Source organism: Aythya ferina (assembly GCF_964211825.1).
Source record: "Aythya ferina genome assembly, chromosome: 6".
Lineage (NCBI taxonomy): Eukaryota > Metazoa > Chordata > Aves > Anseriformes > Anatidae > Aythya > Aythya ferina.
Window position 1 is genome coordinate 31,690,571 of NC_140303.1, and position 22,802 is coordinate 31,713,372.

The window sequence follows — 22,802 nt, forward strand, 5'->3', positions numbered from 1 at the left end:
TGAAGAAAAACCTACTGTAGTCTTCTGAAGACAGGAGGACAGCTTTGGAAATTCACAATAATACACAATACTTAGCTTTTTATCAAGTTTGTCTCTGCAAGCACAGCATTATGGGATAAACCATCATCGCAGCCTGTTAAACCAACAGGTCTGTCCTGCACGTAACAAAGTTCTTTGAAAAGAGCCATGAAAACAAACCAACTTCTCACAAAGTTACCCGAGTCTTCCTTCCCACCTCAAAGTCTTCATCATGTCACCCCAAACTCTGCAGGAAGAAGTACATGGAAATACAAAGCCAAATGTTCTTCTCACCATAGCAACATTAAATAAAAATGCCTGCTCGCAGCATTGCCAGAACTGACTTGTCAGTCTGCCTTGCTACATATTCACGGGTGATGCCAGCTAGCTGACAGGCATCCACGCATCATCTTTTAGATGACAAGTAAATACTGAAGTCTGCATCCAAATGAGTGACTTGAACAACTTTAGTCTTCACATCTTTAAAGAGAACTCAGCCTATACACCAGAACATGCTAATACATAAGCTCAAAATGCTGTGGAAGCTAAGAAGAGATACACCAGGAATTTCTCCCTCCCTGAGCAGGGTACGTACAACACGCTGGTACTGAACTGGGCTCAGGCTCGGAAGGAGTCCTCCAAGTGTCACCTATGTGCAAGGGAGGAATTTGAACACAGACCATCATTTCCTCATTTTTATGAGATCAAAGGCACAAAAAATCTTCCAAAGTCACATTTTTCAATGCAAATAACACTGCTAACAACCACACTGGTACACTTTTCTGTGCAATTATACTATCTGAAACATTAAGACTGTGACACTTACCGCAATTTGTTTTACTGAACACGCACTGAAATATAGTGAAGGTAATGGCCTCAGAGCACCTTCGCCCTTACTTTAAAATCAACATTTTGACCAAAAAAATGTTTGTAACAGCTATATTCATAATTAATACCACTATTGTTTAGCAGTGGTTTGAAGAATAAGGCACTGAAAGTTTCCTTCAATTTACTTGAATCAAATTTTTCCCATGGCTGCCTGAAGTACACAGCGAGATTTCAGGCAAAAATAAACAAGAAAAGCCCAACCAACCAAAAAAATAAACAACCCGCAACACAAAACCCACATGCCCTGCTTATCAAAAAATAAAAACTTAAAGAAAACAGGATACGCTCTTTGTTCATTTTTGTTCAAGGAGATTGTCCTATCGGACGAAATACGCTTAGCAGAACACCGTTCCACACAACCAGCAAACAAATAAATGCTTTATCTTAGAAAAGCCCTGGTGTTAAAAGCCAAACTGCCTAAATGAAACTGATCTTGTGCCCGTTACAAGGATCCAACAACTCAGCTGCAAAAGAAGCTGTGCTGTAGAGAAGCCCTGCCTGAAGGTGCCACGGTTTCCCATTCTCCCATTTTTATCTTAAAACCAGTAATTTAAGGTTGACCTAGTGTGTTTTGATTGGCAGTGGCTCGGAGCATCCCGTTCTAAGACTGACAAAAACTCTTATCTGCTTTGCACCCCAGGTGTAGATAAATATGTTATTATGTATATGAGAATATACCACTTCCCACAAAGCCAGAGAAGATCACTACCAGAACTCTTAAAAGCCTTTCATCAAATAAAATTTGGACAAATGAAAACAGAGGGGGGAGAGAGAAGGAAAAAAAGGACTTCATTGCATCTGAAACCAGTCAGATGAAGCCTTGTAAGCAACACTATTAACAACTTACTCTTTCATAAAGCAAATGGAGGTTCTGGAGAAGCAGTTGAAAATTGTCGGTATCAAATCAACAAGCTTGTTTGATGCTTTTGAGGAGGGGAGAAAAAGAAAGCATGCTTATAGTTTTACTCATGGATCTTAAGAGGGAGAAAAAAGGAGCACCTACCCTCCTACTCAAGCTATCCAAGGGACGTCATGGCTTTGCTTTTCAACTTTGCCTATGTAGTGCATCAGCTCACCCCATCTCATTCTCTAGCAGAGGTCCCAACCTCAACTCCTTTGGGATTAGGATTAAAGATATCTGTGACACAAATCTTGCACTTCACTATCCTTTCATGCAAGCCAAACAAAAAGAGAAGCTTTTGCTCTTACGCTTCTCAATGAATGATTCTGCAAAACTAAATTCAGAGGAAGAACCCAGGTGTAGCAACACTACACAAACACTAAACCTAAACAAAACACGGATGCGAACACACTGTACATTTCTATATCCAAACCAACAATGTAATTTGTCTGAGAGTCTGAGGAGAAAGACATTTCTGGTTTCTAAATGTGAACTGAAAAATGAATCCAAGACAACTTTGAATTTACCTACTTCAGAGACAGCCGAGCTCCAGCCCTTGCTAAATCCTCAACATTTCCTCCTACCAGCTGTTATCACCTTCTTATCATGAACGAGCGTAATCCAGATGGATTTTCTTCAGATCATTTAATGTGCCAAGAACTGTGCACACCACTCTAATATCTTCTGCTGCAGATTTCACCACTGCTGTCTCAGTTGTACAGCTGGCTTGACAGCCAGAGGTAGAACAACAGAAAAAAAAGCTACATTTCTCCATGGCTTGCCAAACAAGAAGCACAACTGATAAAGAGACTTTTGGAAAGTAATGAATAATTAATTTGACACAGCCTCTAAATTTCAAACACTGAGTCATGTTCCTACGATTTCTGCACCTCTGCCCAAAAGTACAATTATAAATATTGTTCAAAGAATACATTTTACTTATGTTAGGTAATCTCCCAATAGCAGCGTGTCGTGGGTTTCATTATGATAACGAGGAGGCTACCCCACTGAAAGAAAAAAGTCATGGGCTCCGTACCAAGTAATATCCATCACAGAAATTGCTTGTTCATGCTACTGTGGTCAAAGCACAGGCTGAAGGATTGATGAAAACTGTTTTTAGGAAGCCACAAACATTTCTATTAGGCTGTTACAAGAGCAAAATAGCCATGATGGGTGCTGTTTAGCCAGACTTAATTCAACTTCTGGCTGTGTTGTTAATCCTAAAATAAAGACAGACCATTCGTCAAATCTGCCAAGCAGTTCTGCTATTTCCCAGGCCGGTGCCTCCTTTTTCCTTCACCGACAGGCTCTTTCACAGAAGGCATTGCTCATTCCTTTATTACACAATGCCCCTGGTTGTAAAACCGCCCAGCTCAACACCCATCTGGACATCCCAAGACTCGGTGCTCATTGCTCACGCTTTCCGAGGGCAGACTCCATTCTGTTTGTTGGACATTGTGCTGTGGGGCTTGGCGGTTTTAAACTCGGATATCCAGGTAGTCTCCCACGTATGTTCTTTTCCTCACACTGTCTTCATCTTTTTCGTTTTACTTATCAAGATAACCTACAGAAGTTACTGACCGAAGTTTAAGATGACCTTCGGTAGCCCTTTAAATGCCTTTCTGATGACAACCAGTAGTTAGTTGTTTTCAAAGCAGCTACAAAACTGATTATTAGGTCTTTCCTCATTTCATTTGTTTCTATATAAGGCTGTGAAGGTCACGCATCCCTTTCTCAACACTGACAGAGTTAGAGGCACCTGCTGCCCACCAGCAAACACACAGCAGGTCTGTTCAGGCAGCTGCAATGACCACTCTCCAAGTCTGGATATGTATATCCACAAAAAGAATTTGAAAACATCAAAAAGTACATAACAGGTTATTTTTCTTCCTTAGAAGGACAGATGATAGATTCAGTATCAAGGGAATGCAGTAACTAAAGGTGGTGTTAGCTTATGTGTAGTGCATTAGAAGAAGTATCCTTGCAAGTTCATTAATTATACATAAGAGCTTTCCTGGACCAGCAGATATTTTACCATCAACATGTGTACTGGGCAAAACTAAATATCCCGACCTCAGCTCACTGAAAAACACATCAGCATTTTCTTAACAAATTGATTTCTCAATCACTTGTTCAGCAAGTGTAACAGCCAGCCATTTCTCAGAACACATTAACTTCACTACCTGGATTACTTGCATACTCAGACACAAACTCCCATCCGAGCTAAAAAACAACGTACATATGAATAGGGGGAAAACACCCATCAGTTTTAATATGGTAAATATTATCTTCTACACTATTATTCTGGTTGTTCATATAATGTCAACAGATGTGATAAATTAAAAAACGAGAAATCCTGATCTGGTCCGAGTGTCAGTGTTTGTATCTCACAAAAAGGAATTCTGCAATCCGTAAATCTGAGCCACAACCACATACCGGCTCTGTTTATTACAGCCGGAAAAAAAATCATAAAACCAAACTGGATTTATTCTAGTAATTGGACTCTGGAAATAAACCAGGATTCCTTCATTATTACCATCCACTACCTGTAGCACATAGATACTGTTTTTACAACAGTTGTCTGTTTACAGCAACGTAACTGATAAAGAGATTCCACTTACAGGCAGACTTTGAGAGAAGAAATGTTGACTAATCATTTCTTTTTGTTCTTCCTAGTATGCGGGTAAAAAGTACCCTTTTTTGTTTCCTTAATGAAAGCATTAGCATTATGTAAAATATGTAACAAAAAATCTCAAGGTGCTCAGACTGACAAGTCTAGTCTGCCATGGTAGTCAGGTTTCAATTTATAAGAAAAAAAATGTTTGTTCTTGAGCTTGTGACTAGTAATAATCAGCAATGAAAACAGACAAACATTTACAATGTAATCAGCTTCTTGTCTTTCTATTACATCCTATTTTATCACCTGTAGCTAAGCAGATAGTACATAGCACATAAAAAACTTTGTAAAAGGTCAGGGAGGACAAAAGTAAGATTTTACAGTCACTGAATAGATATTATGGTGCAGCTTAAGCGAGCATGAAGCTTCATTTATTTCAGGAAGCCTTACCATAGATAAAGGAGCATGGTTACACAGATTATAGGTTTTAGAGTATTGCGACAAAAATCCTAAATGCATCAAGTAGCTCTACTGGAAGCAGCACACTTCTAGGATAGTCTGGTAGAAGTCTGCACTGTTACGCTGATGAATGAGGCTTTAAATGCTTATTTTACTCCAGAGGTAAAAAAAATAATTGCAAAAACAAATTCAAGTGCTCTTTTAAAAATATTAATAGTAATATTAAACACAAGTTTATTATTTATGGAACATCCTAGCATAGTTGTCCACATGGAAAGAGTTTAAATTATTAGCAGTAAGTAACATCATTCCTCTCAAGTCAGCATTAAAATATTACAGCTGATAGAAACAGTAATCCTATCGTGTCTGCATTTTGTGATCACTTCATCAGCTAAGAGCTGAATAAGCTCTTACAAAGAAAGCAATGGAAATACCACATGTATTTGTATGCATACATGTTTCAGTTTCAATAAACTGACAAACCATTGGTAACAAAATCCCTCCTCTACAACAATTTGCAGATTATCTCAGTTGCTCTATAACAAGAAAAAAGGACACACTTGAATCACAACAGAAAAAACCACCACTGTGGCTGGTATTGTAATCACAATATTTACTTACCCAGCTTATTTTCTGAACAACTCACTGCTAACATAGAATATACTTACATTTGACCTCAAAGCAATAACTGTACGGCTTCTAGAGTCTGTTACTGTCAGAAAACTACTATGAAGACAGAAGTAGAAACAAACTTTTCATTTCCATTGGGAAATGCCTCCAATGAAATGAGTTCTACTCACGGCTTCAAATGGACAATTAGTAAACACTTTAACCAGCAGATACACACGGGTTAGTCCCAAGCTCTATTTTAGCCATTGGTTCTATCCAGCCTGGAGATACTTCAGCAGTAATGTCATCCAAACAGACACCAGCACAATATATTAATCAAACCTTAAGATATTGTTTCTTAAAGTTTTTTTTCCATCATCACTATTTACTATAATTGCTTCAGGGAGGTATTTTAAACTTAATGCATCAAGAGTCAAAGAAAAAAAAAAAAGCCTGAAGCTCTAATAAGACAAATAGTGTTCTTTGCCACAGATCAAGCCCGAGGCAGCATAAAGCTAGATAGATTCAGCAAACTGAAAACTACCCAGCTCCTTAAAAGTTGATCGCGAGTACTAACGCTGCAACTCTGGCCAACTCCAACAACAAAATTAATCCACCCTGAGAACTGATTAGTCATGTATCCTAGTCAAGCAGGAACAATGGTCCTTTGCCTACCAACATGTAAACAACAACCTGAGTTTGCTTCTTCAAATTATCTGCAAATCTATTGAAAACAGCATCAGGTCTCTCTTTTGTCCTACTACAAAAGCAAAATATACAGGTCTGTTTTTCATTTTATATGTAACTCAGAACCTGTAACAATCCTGTCCTATCTCAAATTCCATCTGTGACTAAGATGTTGTGTTGTATTCCTTGTGGCAGTGATGTGGTTCACCCTGTCACTAGCCTGCAAGTGCCATACCTCTTTAGTTGCTTGTTTCTAATCTGTCTTCAGTCTAACCAAAACCAGAGAGACACGGGAAAGAGTTCCAGAGATACAAGGGGAAAAGCATTACTGCAAGAAAAGCAGTAGCATAAAATGCATGCACAGGGCTTTACTACATGTCTATGAGCATGCTTTTATTTTGTGGCAAATGAGACACAGAAGACTTCTCTCACCATGTGATGGCTTGAACATCCTGGTATGGACAAATGCTGGTGGGACAGAGCAGCTGACACTAACTCTGCTGGCATGCTGTAGCTGTGTTGTCACTTGCACAACCCCTCTCCCAGGCTTCTTGTCAAAGGCATGACCCTAACAAAGCTTGCATCTGCTCCCTTTTGCCATATTTAAACACCCTCTCAACACAAGTATTTATTTTGCTAGGAAAACCAAGCGTAGGAAAGATTTAAGCATGCAGTTATGCCAAAAGACAAAACTAATGATTTCAAATGACTTTTAAAAATGCATAAGCTGAAGGTACCAGGGTAGGTCATCTCTGTGTGTCAAATCATAAGAGCTATTAGCCAGGGCAGGGAATTACATTTTTATCTCATAACCAGTACACATATGTTTTCTTTTAATTAACACCCAGTCAAGTGCATATGGTAGAAATGCAGAGCATATTCGTACCAACTCAAGTAATAAGGCTTAGTGAAAAAATATATGCCGAGTTTCATCTTTCTAATGCACAAACATTTAAAAGTATGAAACATTTACCGTGAATAAAGTAGCTTATACATTTTGGCATAGAATATAGTTTTCCTCAGTGTGTCCAAGTTACCACTGAAAGTCTTCCTCTGAGACTATAAAAGATCAGTGGACTTAAGAGTACAATTGGTATGGGCTAGACTTTTGAATTCTGTTTAAGATACTTCAAATTTCTTTAACTCAAAAAACATATTATTGCATAGAGAGAGAAAATACAGATTGAACAGCCCACATGTGCTGCCATACCCACCTGCTACATTAAGCTTTTCGACTGCTCCTAAGCTGGGAGCAGGAGTGGTGCTAGTATTGTTGGTAGAGTTTGCTCCTGTTCCATTCAGTACAAGATTTTCCACCTTGGACTCTAGCTTCCCAATGCGCTGCAAGATATTATCCAACAAGACAGCAAGCGTTTTCTTCAAATCTATAAGTGAAAAGGGAAGTTATGTTTAATAATGCAATGCATGCTATAAGAACCAAAAAATAGAGACAAGAATGAGACTGAAATACACACATACACACAATCAGTGCAAGTCTTTGTCATTAGCAGTTTTGTGCTCTAACGTTCCCTACTTTGTTGAGCCTCAGGTATAAGTTTCCCTGGATGTGGAACTGGTCTTTCTATGCATTTTATAAAGCACACTGCAACTCATGTATGCATGCTACACTCGAGGGGGGAATGTGCACCCATGTGGGTATAACCATAGAAGAAAAATAAAAAAAAAAAAAACTTGCTTTGTAGTAGCTCAAGTAATAGTATGTTGCTTAAATAACAATGAATGGCTGCATCTTACAAGCACCTACCACTTGCCTTCAGGTACTGTGGTGGAACTTTGCACAGACACACAAACACCTGCTGCCCACCTCTAATGCAGTACCTACACATTGCTGGTGGGTTTTGGGATGTCTTAAGCAAAATGAAAGAGCTTCACTCCAGCACAAACACATGGGGCACAAATCATTTCAATTTCACAAAACTGCTCATTCTATCTACCAGAATCAGCTGGAGCTATCAAAATTAAGCATAAGTAGAAAGGAAAAAAGGAGAAATCAAGGACAAAGTACTTGAATTTAAAAGCAAAGCAGGCATTAGACTTGATTGAGGTATCTGGCAGGGAAGTCCTTGCCATATTTCCCAACTACTCCAATAGCAAGACCTTAATGCATATTCAAGTACCATCAGAGGAACAGAATTTAATGCTCTGTAAGATTCTTAGTCACTTGGAAACCACAATGCCACTCCCAAAAGAGGGGACAGCTTTGGGCCAGTATCAAAACCTTCTCCTGCATCTATTCCGCCACAATCAGGTTCTGCACTGGCACACAGTGTTGAAGTCCAAACTTTCTGTTGTATATCCAAAACACAAAAAAATCACCCATTTCTTTCATTCATTGTGCTGGCGATTGTTTCTACTTATGTTTGTACTTATCTGTTGGATCAGAAGTGGCACTTCACTTTGCATGGAAAGCAACAAACAGCAGTAGGAGTTTGCATATCCATATGACAACCAAGCAAATGTTTCCTGATTTTTTGTTTTCTAGTTCTTTTGTTCAGTTTTCTTAAAGTAACAGACATGTGGGTAAGCTAAAAGAACTGTGGGCAACGGGGGGGAGGGAGAGAGATAGACCGCTATAATACTACACTTTAATTAAAGTGGCAACAAGCCAAATAAGATGAAAGAGAAGTACTGTTCTTTGTTCGTTTACTTGTCTCATGATTAAAGAATTTGGTATGATGAATTTACATTATTTTCCCATTTAATTACATAAAATAATTACATGTACATTGTATAATACACTTTCTGCTTTCCACAAATTTAAAATCAAACAGCTTTCTGATCTGCAATAAAAAATTCCTCCATACACCTGAAGGGATTCATCTGCCCTGGTATCAGCTGCAGTTTTGCCATAAGAGATTTTGTGCTCCTTATTGTTTTTCTTAGGGACAGCTCAATTCTTGTGCAAATGTGAGAGTAAATAAGAGAAGGCTACTGCATTTAGAAAGCTTATTTAGTTATTTTTTTTTTTCTAGCAAAGGAGTTACATTTCTTCCATGGAGCCATAAAGAATGTATTTTTCTTTGTGATTGTGTGTTTTCTTTAGTCTACATTAAAGATCAGAATGTGGAACCTTAAGTGCTAATAATACAGTGCCTTTACACAATTTTAAATATTGATGTGGTGCAACAATAAAAGAAGCATTTATGAAAATCAAACGATTCAGTCAGAGTCCAGAAGTTACTTAATGGGATAGTAGTGTGCAGAAGAAAAGCAAAGTGTGGAGGAGGGACTTAAGATCAACAAAACCATGGTAGAGAGAAGGAAAATCTAAGAAAAAATGGTAGTACAAAAAATTCAGGAAACAGTGAGGAAGAAACACAGTACACAAAGGCACAGACAGAGCATCAAGTGAACAACAGCTGAAACTTGTAATCTTTTAACCCTGATACTGAAACTTTTTAACCCTAATGCTGAAACATGGAGGTAAGAGACTCCTTCCTAGAACAAAAAAGCAACTGAAGGCCAGTTTGAGAAGGGGAGGGCAGAAGCAGAAACTCTAAAAAAAAATTGTGTAAAACAACTCTTTACTGTTATAAAAAACTAATACTCATTTATATTTGGAATACAGCTTTTTAAATGAAGATGTTTGATCCACCTGACAGGCCGATAATACAGTAGAAAGCAAAAGAAAGAAAACAAGCTATGCAATCAAGATTAATGAGTGACTGAAAATCTTTTGAGTGGGTAAAAGTGGCCAAAATCAAGCAAACTTGGAGCCTGCACACAGGAATCATGAATCCTGTTCACTAATAGCAATCAGAGGATTACAAGAAATAAAAAGGCCAAATAGCAAGGGCAGTTGTCATGGAATAATGAACCAACTTCTACACACTATCACTAACCTTAGACATTAATGGGTTTATTTCTGAACAGCTAACCTGGTAATTTGCTATTAATAAATCATTTGGTGCACTAAGGAAGACAGACTAACGATCTTACTCAGTTTAATGCAGCATTATTTCATATGGTGCCATTCGCTCCCCATAGCGCCTTTCCCACTAGCATTTTAAATACATGTATTACCATGATTTTACATCCTTCAAAACTCCTTAATTTGAAAAATGCTTGTCTACACTTGTCTTTAAATTGCAAATTCTTCTTAGCTGTAGACCTTGAAATTTCTCTGCAAGATTTAGCTGTAACTTACAGAAGTGTTACAGAGTTATTTCTCCCACCTTCAAATGCTGTTAACTTCTCCTGGGGAACCTGACCACTATTTGGCAGCAAGTCAATGTATTCCACAGCAGGACTTGGAGCAGGAAATGAAAGTCACAGGCAAAAAATTGCAGGGGGAGCTTAGCTTAAGGATATCCTAGCTAGGGCACGGATTCACGCAGTTACCCTTCAACTTCTGGAGGAATATATTGTTCTGCTTTATTTCTTTTTTTCTTCAATTCACCTAAAATCAAGCAACCTTACAAGATAAGGGGATATTGATAACGGTTATGTATTAGATAGTTTTTATTTTTTAAAAAAAAACTATGCAAACAATGTAACTGCAGGTTAAGAGAGGCAACCCTTCCCTTCTTGTCACCATTGGTGAGGTCCCACCTGGACAAGAGGCCACGGGCACCACCCAGAACACAAGAGCTTCCATCTGCCACCTGTGCAGGTAACAGAGCACTGGCAGAGGTTGCCCAGAGAGGCTGTGGAGTGTCCTGCCTTGGAGGTCTTGAGAAGTCACCTGGACGTGGTGCTGGGTGGGCCCTACAGGGGGCTGGGACAAGGTGACCTCCAGAGGTCCCTTCCAACCTCAACCATTCCCTGATTCTGTGAATCCTTTAGGGACCTCTATGTGCTTGGAGATATTCAATCCAGATATTTATCTAGCACCTCTCTGTTTTGCTTGTGTTGCTCCGTAAGATTACAATAGCAGTAGAGATCAAAGTGAAGTCACAGATGAGTAGAAGTTACTGAGGAACTGAAGAACAGGGAATGCTCGTTATTTAAGCAACAAAGCAATCTAATTGTTAGCTACGTCAGGGACAACAATATCAGCCTTACAAAAAAGCACTGTCATACGAATTTTTTTTTTTTTTTTTTAAGAGAAGTGGTAACAGAAACAAGATGACATCCCAGCATGATATTTTCATTATATGCAAAGAGAAAAACAACAGAAAAGAAGTGCAGCTTTGATCTGCTGCACCCTAACCTTAATTCCTTTTTAAGCCTACAAAAAACAGATGATTTTCTATAGCAAAATATCAAGACAAATATTAAAAGAAAGACATCAAGATGACTAATTAGCAATTAATTCTCCAGATAGTCTGAAAGGGCACGGGTAAGTAGGAAAGAAAGTGAGCTTAAAAATCAATCAATCAGATTCTATCAGATTAAAAAGGGACCTCACCTCACTTGAAATTAAATATATTTTTTTATGACATTTTCTTGTAACACACCATGAATTTCTTTCTTTCATGCTTTCTCACATAAACACAAACTGAACTGCCATGTAGTATGAAATGGAGGGGGGGAAGCATTACAACCCACTATGCAGAAGTAACTGCCAGACAAGCACTGAAACTCATGAAAGAAAGTTTTCTACCCTGAGGTAAATATGACGTATTCAAGCTTAACAGTAAGCTTAGGCCACATCCATAATCTTAAATGTTAGGTAAATTGACTGGACACAGAAGTGCAATGGAAAAGAGGAAAAAGAAACATTGCAGGTCTCTGCTTTATCGCTGAGGCAAGTTATTTTTCCAGAAGGAATTTTTTAAATCACTGACATGTAAACTGAAAAGCTTCCCAAGGTTCTCAAGAACAGCAAAACCACACATTTTTTTAAATCAAGTTCTAACAAATAACCTGAGGCATAACAGACACTGTTACTAGACGGATGCAGTAAAAAAAAATGAAAATTAAAAATTAGCTGATAACTTCATTCCCAAATGACTGAAAATTTAAATTTTGTCCCACTTCGTAACTTACAAGTAAAGAACGTTCTCTCCATCTGTGCAGAAAACCCACAGTATGAAGTACTGTCAACTGAGCAGCATTAGGAAGTACAATGTTTGGACAACTTCGAAAAACCCTTTATCAGATTATCACATAATCTAGGACACACGCTTACCGTATGCTGTCACTGTTCCGACATAAGGCCCATCAACCACATTTTTATTTTCTTCAGCTAATGCTTTGATGTATCTTTTGCTGAGATCCAAAATTTGCTCACGCAGGACTGAACTGCTTTCGTGCTGTGTTTGCTGCTGAATAGTAAAATGCAGAAGCATCATTCCCCAAATAAAACCAAAAGTCACCAGAAAAAAGCCAAGTTTCTGAGAGGACAGCTTCCATGGAGAGAATGCCATGATTCCCAACAGCTTCTCACAGAGTTACTACAAAGGGTCCTAAAGCATAAAGCCAAAGAGCAAGTTCATGGTCCGGGTATATACAGATCACAGAGCAGGACTCAATCTTATTCCAACTCCTTAGTCAACGTGTATCTGTATCTCAGTTCCATCCTGTTGAAAGAGGAAAGAAAAGTAGCACAGTTAACACAAAATACTAGGAATTTTTACTAGCTTTACTAGGTCTCCATTGTAACTAGTATAAAGTAAGAGTAGACGATATGCTTTTTTTTGTAAATGTTTAGTTTGTACATATCAATATTGTACTATATTAGAGCACAAACAAGCCAAGAAAAGCCCTGGAAAAAGAACAAAGAGTGATGCGCCTAAGCAGGTGAAGAACACCTCTCAGTACCTGGATCAAATTCAATGCTTGAAGCTGTTTCCAAGCTGAATTTCAAGGTAATGCTGCTTTAACATTTTTTTTTCCTCCCCTGTGTGTGTACACAAAAAACTTTGTGATGTTGCCAATGCAGCAATTTAAGACAATTCTTAACATAATTCAGTTCTCAGAAAACACGTAATTTTAGCTGGCAGTGACACTGTTAGGAGTTCCTGGCAAGAGCTATGGCATATGGCTAGATAGATGATCAGGAAATCAGACTCCCTCAGGGGTAAAGAGCAAAAAAAAAAAGAAGTCTACATTATTTAAACCAATCCACTCTCCTGGCTTACATTGCAAGGAGTCAGAAGGCTGAAATAATCTCTTCTTGCTCCTGTGTGGCCTCTGCCATGTATCATTACTCCTTATTCATAAAATGGAGTCCAATGAGTTTGCACTTTGCAGCTAAATTCCACACACGTCCCTCTGAATGCTACAACACGTCTTTTGTATATAAAAATTAATATTCTCAGAGCCTTTCCCACACTAAGGAAAAAAGTTGGCTAACTGCCTTCAAGACAAACAGTAGGACCATCTTTTCATGGTGAACTCAAAAATAAAACCTGGCATAAGCTACCCAAAGGCAAGGAAAGCTCTGTGATGAGGGCTAGAGGCAGGGTCCTTAGCGTAAAACCCTACAAGAGAAGAAAGGTAATTAAAAGGTAATTAAGTGTAAGCTATCGTGTTAAAACACGGATTTGGTAAAATGCGATCCTTTTAACTTCATAATGCTCCCAGACAGGATTAGAAAACAATGTTCCCTCCCATTCTGCACTTGCCCAGATAATGCAGATGTTACTCTCATTTAATAGGATAATTACACAGATGCCTGCTAGCAGCACTCTGCTTTTATGAAAATTCCCTTTAGATCTTCCCCTTTCAGTCCAGCTAGGGGTTCTGCAGAGGGACAGAAATACCCCCGGACTACCTGACTTCCACCATGACTTCTGCGTGCGATTACTGATGACCACTGCCTGTGGAAGTGTGTTGTTACACAGAACTGGAAGCAGAAGAGGAGTAACCGCACCGGGCGTCTTTGCTGCTAAAAGAACAATTTGAAGCCATCTGTTGCTTAAGGAAGAATGGTGCAGAAAAATGAATCACGAGTTCATGGAAAAAAAGATTACAAAGGATTAATGCTGCTCTTCATAAACTTAAGTGAATTTTCTGAGAAACAGCAGAAGGAAGTTTCACTTCTTTTGGTTTATTTAGCTATAGTCTTGGGACGTTCTTGGGCTGTTTGAGAAGTGCAACACTTATTTCACTAAAAATTGAATGCTTTACTAATTCTCTGACAACATCTGATGTGAAAAAAATACAGAAGATTGTTGTTTAAAACAACATTGCAATTTGGAAATGAAATACCTAATATCCAACAGGAATCCCTTCAGTGACTTAATTTCACCTAAGAACTGACAGCATCCTCTGCAGCAATAAGATCTGTGGTTAGAACAGTCAACATTTTGTTCCCAATTATCAGCTTTATGCAACAAACTAAATATTGAACAAGAAGGTAAAGCTACCACCACCCTTGTTTTAACAGACAAGCCCTAAACAACTGTTCATAAAACATTGTTAGCAAAAGCACACAGAACATTAAAAATATCAATTACAAAATAATGCAAGTATCCCACAATTTTATTTAAGTTCTAGAGGAAAACCAAGGATGATTATAAACATCTGTCTAACCTATGAGCACTACCTACTTAAATACAGCTGTTGACTTCTTTATTCTGTTCATCAACAATCAGAAAAAGAGCCTTAAACACACCCCCAAATGGTAAGAAGGCAATCAGGAAATATGAAGGTTTTTCCCTAAGAAAAACAGAGAAATTACTCCCCACATCCAGCCCATTTTTTGCTGCCATTAAAGCAATTCCAGCGAGTAGCACCGAGATGACCAGGCAGTATTTGTGCAGCTCATCAACTTACAGCACTGCTGGTGTGCAGGAAGGCTTTCAGAGCACACAGGACAAGACTCTGGGCTTCAGGCTCCTTCCGCGGCTGGACTGCACGCCTGTGCTGGCCTTGGTGTACGTTTAATCCTAGCTTTGATAGACGTTGATGACAACACAAGTATTCCACGGGCAGTGACTGCCACGTACTTACGACGACACATACGGTATCTAAACAGACATCGGTCAGAAGACATCAAGGGATAGGTGAAGGGCATGGAGACAGAAATATCAGAGATGTTCCCATGCTGCTGTTCTAGCAAGAAATTAATGAGTGACTGAAGTGAGCCACAGGTGAAGTTATAAACGCACACGTGCCCATCATAATTGCTCACGGACTTTGGCCATGCCTGCTGACTAGTTATTTCTCTGCCCATATCAAGTAAGCCAATGCCAAGCTGTAGGTGGCAGCTTATTTCCCTATTCCCCACCTCCCCCTTTATAAGTCCCCTGAAAGGAGCTGATGCTCTTTACTCCGACTTCGCCTGTTCTCCAAAGTGCACAATGGTAAGCAGTAGCTGAAGAGGATTTGCAAACAGATTTGTACGCGCTAATGCAGAATGTGGGACTGCATCCCCCTTCCTTGGGGCTTGGAAAGAGGTGCTCTCACTCCAGCACAACTCCTGAAATACTTCCAGCACCCCTCTAGGAACTGGCTATGTCATAGTTGTGAAGTTGTATGGGAAACTGTTAGAAAGACGACCCCTCTGAATTCCTGGGAGCACCTACTGTACCAAAACTACAAGCTGAGCGTGAAAAACAGGGTGGAAGTGAAAAAACATACCAGGCAAAGCAAAAAAATGAACCACAACACTAATAAAGAATGGCTTTGTTCTTCCTCAAATTCAACTGCAGCCAGCCAAATCTCACCACAACTGAATCCATGCAGTCATACTTCTTGGTTGTTTTTCTTTTTTTTCCCTTTTTTTTTCTTTTAGTTGCTGACCATCTTCACACCACCAAGCAGGGGGCAGACAGCAGGCACAGCAAAAGGTTCACTCCATATCTGCAAAGGGCAGCACGCTGCCCTCCCAGCCTGGCGGGGTCGCAGAAGCAGAGGAAGAGCACTGCAGCCTCAGGACCCACTGAGAGCTTCCAGCAGCTGCTTTTTGTTTGTTCTTCCAAGAGGTAAGTTCCGCAATAACCCATTTCACAAGACTTCGGGAGAAACCTGACAGCAAAGTAACTCCCAGCACCAACCCGGTGGTTTCCCTGACAAGAGGACAGACGCAGCCAGATCATTTAGTCCGCTGATTCCAACAACTAATCACTTAATTTACTTCAACTGTTAAGGTCATACACTTGAACCACCCCAAAAATAAATTCTCCTAATTCTGCTGGGATCAGTCCTGTAACAGACAAGGCACACAGATCTGAAAGGCGCAGAAGCAGCTAGCAAAGCCTGCAGTGCTAACCCAAGTAGGCAAACGCAAGGTTTGCAGCTCACTGGAGCTGCACACATCCTCTACGTCCCTCAAAGACAATGCCAGCATCTCAGGAGGGAGAAGGAGCTGAAAATTCATGCAACTATCCCAGCCTTGTCTAGTAACCAATGTTTACGCATGCTTTTAGTAGGGGTACAATTTAGGTTCCTTAGTATATAAAAGAAGGCATAACAACATTTCCTCATCTGAACTACGGAGCCTGAGTTTTGTTCTTCCTACTGCTCAACTTTATTTTCAGCAATGCTCCCGCCAGCTGGTTCCTTTCTTCTAGCTGACAGATGTCCCTGCTTCTCCTCTCTCACCCCCCTCCACAGCTGAAAGGGCACCGCACGCTGCTCCCGAAGCGGCAATTTGGGATGCGACACCACCAAGTGAGAAAAGCAGAACACCACCGGGGCACAACAGGAGAAGCAGGCCAGATGGACTGAGGGAGAGTAGGAGTATAAATACTCCGAGTTTGTTTTTTAGACGGGGGGGGGCATGTTTGCTTTCACGCATATATATGTGTGTGTGTGTAGTAGAAATTGGCAGGAGGCGGTGGGAAGAAAGTTGAAGGAGAGGAATTGATAAGATGCCATAAAGAAGTAAATTTGCATCTTGAGCAAGCAGCTTGCCTGCACTTTCAAAAATAAATTTCTCCACTTAGAAACAGTTTGGGTGGCAACTCAAGCAGCATTTCCCCATGTGGGCCTGTGATTTCACAGAGCACTCCAAAATGTTTCCAATTTTCTACCAAGCACAGCATTTTCTGCAGTTTAGTCCTACATAACATACATTGCCATTCTGCTTTTCATGTTGTTTGCTTACCTTGGTATTTCAGGGAGGAAAGACAAAGAGGAATGTTTACAAAGAAGTGATGACAAAGGCAAACCTCCCCACAAACACACAGTAAACCAGAGCCAAGATAGAAGAGGAGGATACAGGACACTCTCCAGGATGCAGAAAGCCTGTTTTTCCCAAAACTGTGCAGAGGGATCAATCTACATGCTTCAGCCATCATGCAGAGTGTCCCAACCATTACTCTTTGCTCTTTCACACTGAGCACTCACTGCTAAGTGCCATCCTCCAGCATCCTACCTAAAACCCTCTCCGAACTCACTAATTAAACCAATTTTATATTGCACAGTTTTCCAAATGTTTTCTGATCAGTAAGATGCACCTCGTATCTTCTTATACTGCATAATTCAACGTTTTACTGTACCTGCTCTGTCTTTAAAGAACTCATAAAGGAGTTCATTAGATCAGAGACCATTCTTGTTTTACGTGAAGATGCACGCCAGCTTTGGCATGTTTGGAGCATGGACTGGCCAGAGCAAAGGGAAATGCATCAAAACGCAGTTGATGAACAAGCCAACAAAAGAATACCGCTCAGACAGTTGACCTACAGCTCAAAATGTCTTTAGTATCAATACCAGAGAAGCTCAGAACTGAGGATTTGACATGGAAGAAAAATGTGACAAGGAATTTTGTGTGATCCCATTGTTTTTAACCCACACGTGTTAAATAGCGAAAAAAAGGCTACAAGAAAATCCATATGAAAAAATCCTTACAGACTGAAATTCTTACGGTTCAAATAATTCTTATGGACTAAAGACATTCCAGACAATGAATTTAAGGTCATAACCAAAACCTATCCCAGTCTTTTAATAACAGTGCTTACAGATCAAAAACCTGAATTAATTTTAGGATTAGGAATTGGAAGACTTCCTCAAAGTTCAGAAAACCAGAAATATCCCTTGAAAAAAATTAATTTAAATGTTTGCAGCCATTTACAGGCAAACTGCAGGGTACATTAATAACATTTATCTTGTCATTACATTAAAACAAGATTCCTGAAATATCATTTTCTCACTGAAAAAATGACATTTGGGGATGTCAGCATGGTGATCAAGAGATTAGGAAATAGTTACTTTTTAGTTATATATAGGAGGAAGTAACTGAAAAACAGAGCCTGTGAGCCCCAGTCATTCTAAGACTTAGAAAACATCCCTAAAATCAACAAAGAAGTATGCATGAGTCATGTTTTCTTGCCTTCAAGAGTCCCTCATAACTCAACAGGCAAACCTTAAGTCACGTCATTAATTTTAATGAATTTAAGGAACAGGAATCATGGATCAGAATTTTTCTGATCCAAGCACACACCTTTTTGTCTTCCCCTCTTTGCACCTACCCAAAGGTGACATCCTACTCAAAGCCTAACACACGACATCCTCGTACACCATTCTGGAACTTAGAGCTGAATTATGACCACTGAGAGGCATAACGCTGGCACTTGCTGAGAAACACAGTCTCACAGTTTTTAGATCACCTGGAAATTCTCCAAGCCTATGAGCAAAATGCCTTCAGTTATTACACAGCAGAGTCCTGTGTGTGCAGCTTGGGCTCGGGGAATTCTCTCCCGCCTCCATGGGTCAGAGAGTATAGCTGAAGCTGGAGGAGCTAACAAAAATTGCTTTGAACTTATTCAGAAAATATTTTAAATGAAAAATGGAATTGAATTCAGCTGATAATCAAAGCACCCAAACTACTTCGCACTCTGGGAACTAATGTTTATTACAGAAAAATGGAATCGTTAGCTCATTTCACGCACCGAGCAGACACTCCAGGCCCCCGTCTCTCCCACCGCTATTAACCACAACTCCGCCTGTTACATCACATCTTGCGGTCTGTCCAAGAGAAAAACAAGCAGCTCTCAACAGCAGCCCTGTCCAGCTCACAGAGCAAAGTCAAAAAGTGCTTTGTGTTCAGCAAAAAAGCTCTCATCGATGTGGATGCCCAACTACCATCTCTCATCAACCTGATGGCCAACAGGCTAAATGCGGCCTCTGGCAATCGTGCCGGACCCCATGCAGGCAACTGAGAAAGTTCAAGATTTAAGAAAAGATCCAAACACGTTGATGCTTACTACATCTTATTGGAAAAGTTTTAGACAACAAAAGATGCTGAAGAATTAATACATCTCTGCAAGAAAATTAACTTACTTCAAGTTCTTATCATTTGCAGGGGATGCAGGATAATCAAAACATGAAAGAAATTCTTATTAAGCTGGCTTTCAATAAATTGCAGCTACAGGATTATACATCCAAGCTTTCCATAAAGGTCACACCAAGACAAAAAGACAGGAGACTCAGGTTAAAATAGAGAAAAAGTAGAAAGAAATGCATAGGAAATTAATGTGTGCGCTACTGAGCAAAAGTGCGTATCAGATCATAGATTGTTTTTTCCCCTAGCTGAGCATTAAATAAGTCTTCAGAAATATTTATTTCTCGTTGCTTTAGAACACGTTGAACCTGGGTCAAAGTATAACATCTCTTCCTACAGATTTGTTCTTGGCAAGCGTTTTGAACACATTCCAATTTATGTGGTTAGACAAATGGTTGAGAATACGAGCTGCATCTCCGAAGCACAGAATTTAATGGAATTAAAGTTTCAACAGTCGCCCATTTGGAAGTGACAGCGCTGTTGATTATTCTCTAGTTTCTGTATTTAAGGCCTTTTCTTTATTATGGGAAAAGATTAGATAGGAAACAAATTGCAATCTCATTTGAAAGTTAGTAAAACTTAGTAAAACAGCAAAACATTCCAACATATATCCCATACCGCCTGCGTACACCCTGTTTATAAGCATTGGTATTTACCAACTGCTGACACAATTAGATGAGCACTCAAAATTAACGCTGCTAATGGTTCTTATTTCTCTTTCTAAGTAACATTTTGGAGCAGGGAGATCAGCTCTACTTAGCACTAAAAGGCAGTCTGTCCCGTCCTAGCAGATGAGGGGCTGCAGTGTTGCTGAGTCAGCAACAGCAACAGGGCTACAAAGCTTGCTTTTTGTTAAACTCTAGCATCGTACCAGAAACATTGCAATCCCACTATCAAAACGTTTAAAGGGGCCTACGTGTAGGTCTGCACACATCCCAAAAGCCCACTTCGAAAACTGCAGTCACACAAGACAGAGCTGTCCAGTTATCTTGAAGATGTAATAAACTATACAGCTTCCTCTGCACAAATACGAGCTTTACTTCATATTGTGTAGGGCACAAAACTTAGGAACTATTTTAAGTAGGTGGAAAACAGCCTCCCTTTTTCCAACGTCCCTAGACAGCTGTAGAACAGCTTGTACTGGCAAACTCAGAGGAATACTTCAGCTGTGGCCCTTACAGAACTAAGTGAAAAAAAAAAATTAAATGTAGAAAACAGCCAGCACAGTCAAGCAGCATAAGGCAAGTAAATCTGTATTATCGCTTTGTTGCTCTCTCAAATTGAGACTGCTGCCAGGCAGGGAGAGGGGGAGGGAGAGGACACACAAATGCATGCACACACACAGAGGAAATAATTTTAAGAAGCCCTAGCAAGCGACACAGGTTTCTAAGCTGCTATTCTGCATAACGGAGCATTTTGGGAACCTACTGGTACATAAGGACAGATGCAGAACCCAGACAGCTCTTTGTTGCTTATAGCCCATCGTTAACAATGCATCTTTTTTAGCCTCTCTCCCTCCCAAGTTTTCAGGTCCTTTAGATAGCCACCATCTATTATTACTCAAGAAAGCCATTTTGCTTGCTGGTTCTGGTCCACAGCACGATGATGCTTTGGGTAATGAACTTTCTTCAAAGCCTCAATGCTTTTTATAAATCATCTAAATTACTGGAAAGGCATCCTTTCCAGAGCATGCTCTGCTGAGGCTGTTGTCAATGCTCTCATTCAAAGTTCGGTAGCAAGAGTAGCTTCATTTGCAGTGCTGAAAGCAAACCTTTATTCCTTCTGCAGCATAGTTCCAAAGCAAATGTTAACATCTTGGCAAATTTAATTATTTACAGTATCAAATGCTTTCATTTCAGAGTCATCATGGATTTGCTCTTCCTCCTCAAAGAAGGTAGTTAGATCTTACACAAGACATTTCCTCACTGAAGGTATCCTGAAATGAACCAGGAAGCGAAGCCTGAAGCCTGTCTGTACCAGCCAAAAGCACACCTTAGGTGTCAAAATCTCGATTCATGTTAGCAAGTACCACAACAGAACAGGAGCAGATCTGCAAAATAAAATGACAGGTTTTGAGGATCTGATGTCCACACATGTGGGTTAATACCGGGGGGGACGGGACGGGACAGTGCCGTGCGTTGTACCTACTCCTCTTAATGAGGAATTGCTAACAGCTTGAGGGCATTTGGTACATTCCTAGAGTATCTTCACTACGGGGGAATCCCATTTGTGATCTCCGAGAGTACTCCACCATACAAGCCGAAGTGTTCTCAGCAGGGTTATTACTTCACTTCTAAAAGCTTCTCATTTGAACCTATGTTTGGAAACAACCTGAACTACCAAACTCATTCACATCATAGATATTCACCACAGGAATTGCCAAGAAAATTAACTCAAATCAAGTACCTGCAGTTACTCCCTCAAGTAACAAAACACGTAGCAACTTCAAAGGCTAAAAAGGAATACAAGAAGCTGCGCCTTTACTCAGGTACATTTTGGTTACAGAACGGCTACAGCTGCAGGTTTACTAAGGCAGAACCTGTCTTAAACCAGAATACAGCTTCTGTTTGAATGAGCTGCAATTGTATCAAAAGGGTTACCTGAATTCCTGCCGCATGCTGAAGCTGCCCAGATCTCACACTGGCCATTTTACAGCCAGGTAACCATTGTAACAACATGCAAATACTTCAAAGAGGAAGCTGTAGTTTAGCTTCCTGCATTTTTCATCATCTCTTTTGATTCCATGTCTTCCCTTGCGGCGCTAGCAAGGGTCTTCTGAGCCTGCTGCTAATTTACACAGACCTGCACAAGTGTAACCAGCAGTCCCACAGTAATTCCATCTGATTCTGAAATTATGAGGGACAAAAATAAGATGACTGGAAGAGCCTTGCTTCACTGGAAAATTAGACTAGAAAAATCAAAGGGGCATAAATTTTGTATTCCCATTTTCAGTATAACAAGTCGGGGATGATAATATGAGCCACAGAAGAGAAGGTGAGATCTTCCTTTTAATTATGAGCAAGGCTTGGAAAATATCATCAGCAATTCATTGACACAGCAATTGATGCAATTACAGAATAACAGATACAGGAAGAAAGCCAGAGAGAACAAGAGTAAAAAAGGGGAAAAAAACTTGAACATCTGAGAAAGAAATCACTACAATAAAGACTAAAATGAAGTATTAGGCTAGCCAAGAAAGTGAAAGGTGACAGAGCGAGAAGGAAAACAAACGCTCCAAATGAGGAGATGAGGCAACAAAACACTTCAATGCAAGTCAAAGTAAACCAAACACGCCATAAGCAGATGAAAAGGCACTAGCAAAGTGACCTGAAAAGACAAGGGCTTAACAAACTGAACATGCTGGCTGATGCAGGAGAAAACAAAACCAACAAAAGCAAACACAGCAAACCACTAAGTGTCATTAAATCAACATTATGACTGAGATGCCAACAGATGAAAAGGAGATTACAGGGGCAACTAGTGATGTA

The 22,802-nt window shown here is 39.8% G+C and overlaps 1 protein-coding gene across 3 annotated transcripts in view; it reads right to left on the reverse strand.

Moving 5' to 3' along the window:
• Nucleotides 1-22,802, reverse strand: part of MGAT5 (alpha-1,6-mannosylglycoprotein 6-beta-N-acetylglucosaminyltransferase) — a 116,112-nt gene that overhangs the window by 61,557 nt on the left and 31,753 nt on the right. For 2 of the 3 annotated variants that reach the window (XM_084524261.1, XM_084524262.1), the window contains 2 exons: nucleotides 12,274-12,664; nucleotides 7,394-7,564 (listed from right to left, as the gene is read on the reverse strand). In XM_084524261.1, coding sequence (XP_084380387.1) covers nucleotides 7,394-7,564; nucleotides 12,274-12,511 — 409 coding nt within the window. In that variant the 5' untranslated portion in view covers nucleotides 12,512-12,664. Of the gene's footprint in view, nucleotides 1-7,393; nucleotides 7,565-12,273; nucleotides 12,665-14,864; nucleotides 14,991-22,802 lie in introns of those variants that run through there. The other variant, XM_084524263.1, reaches the window with a different exon arrangement.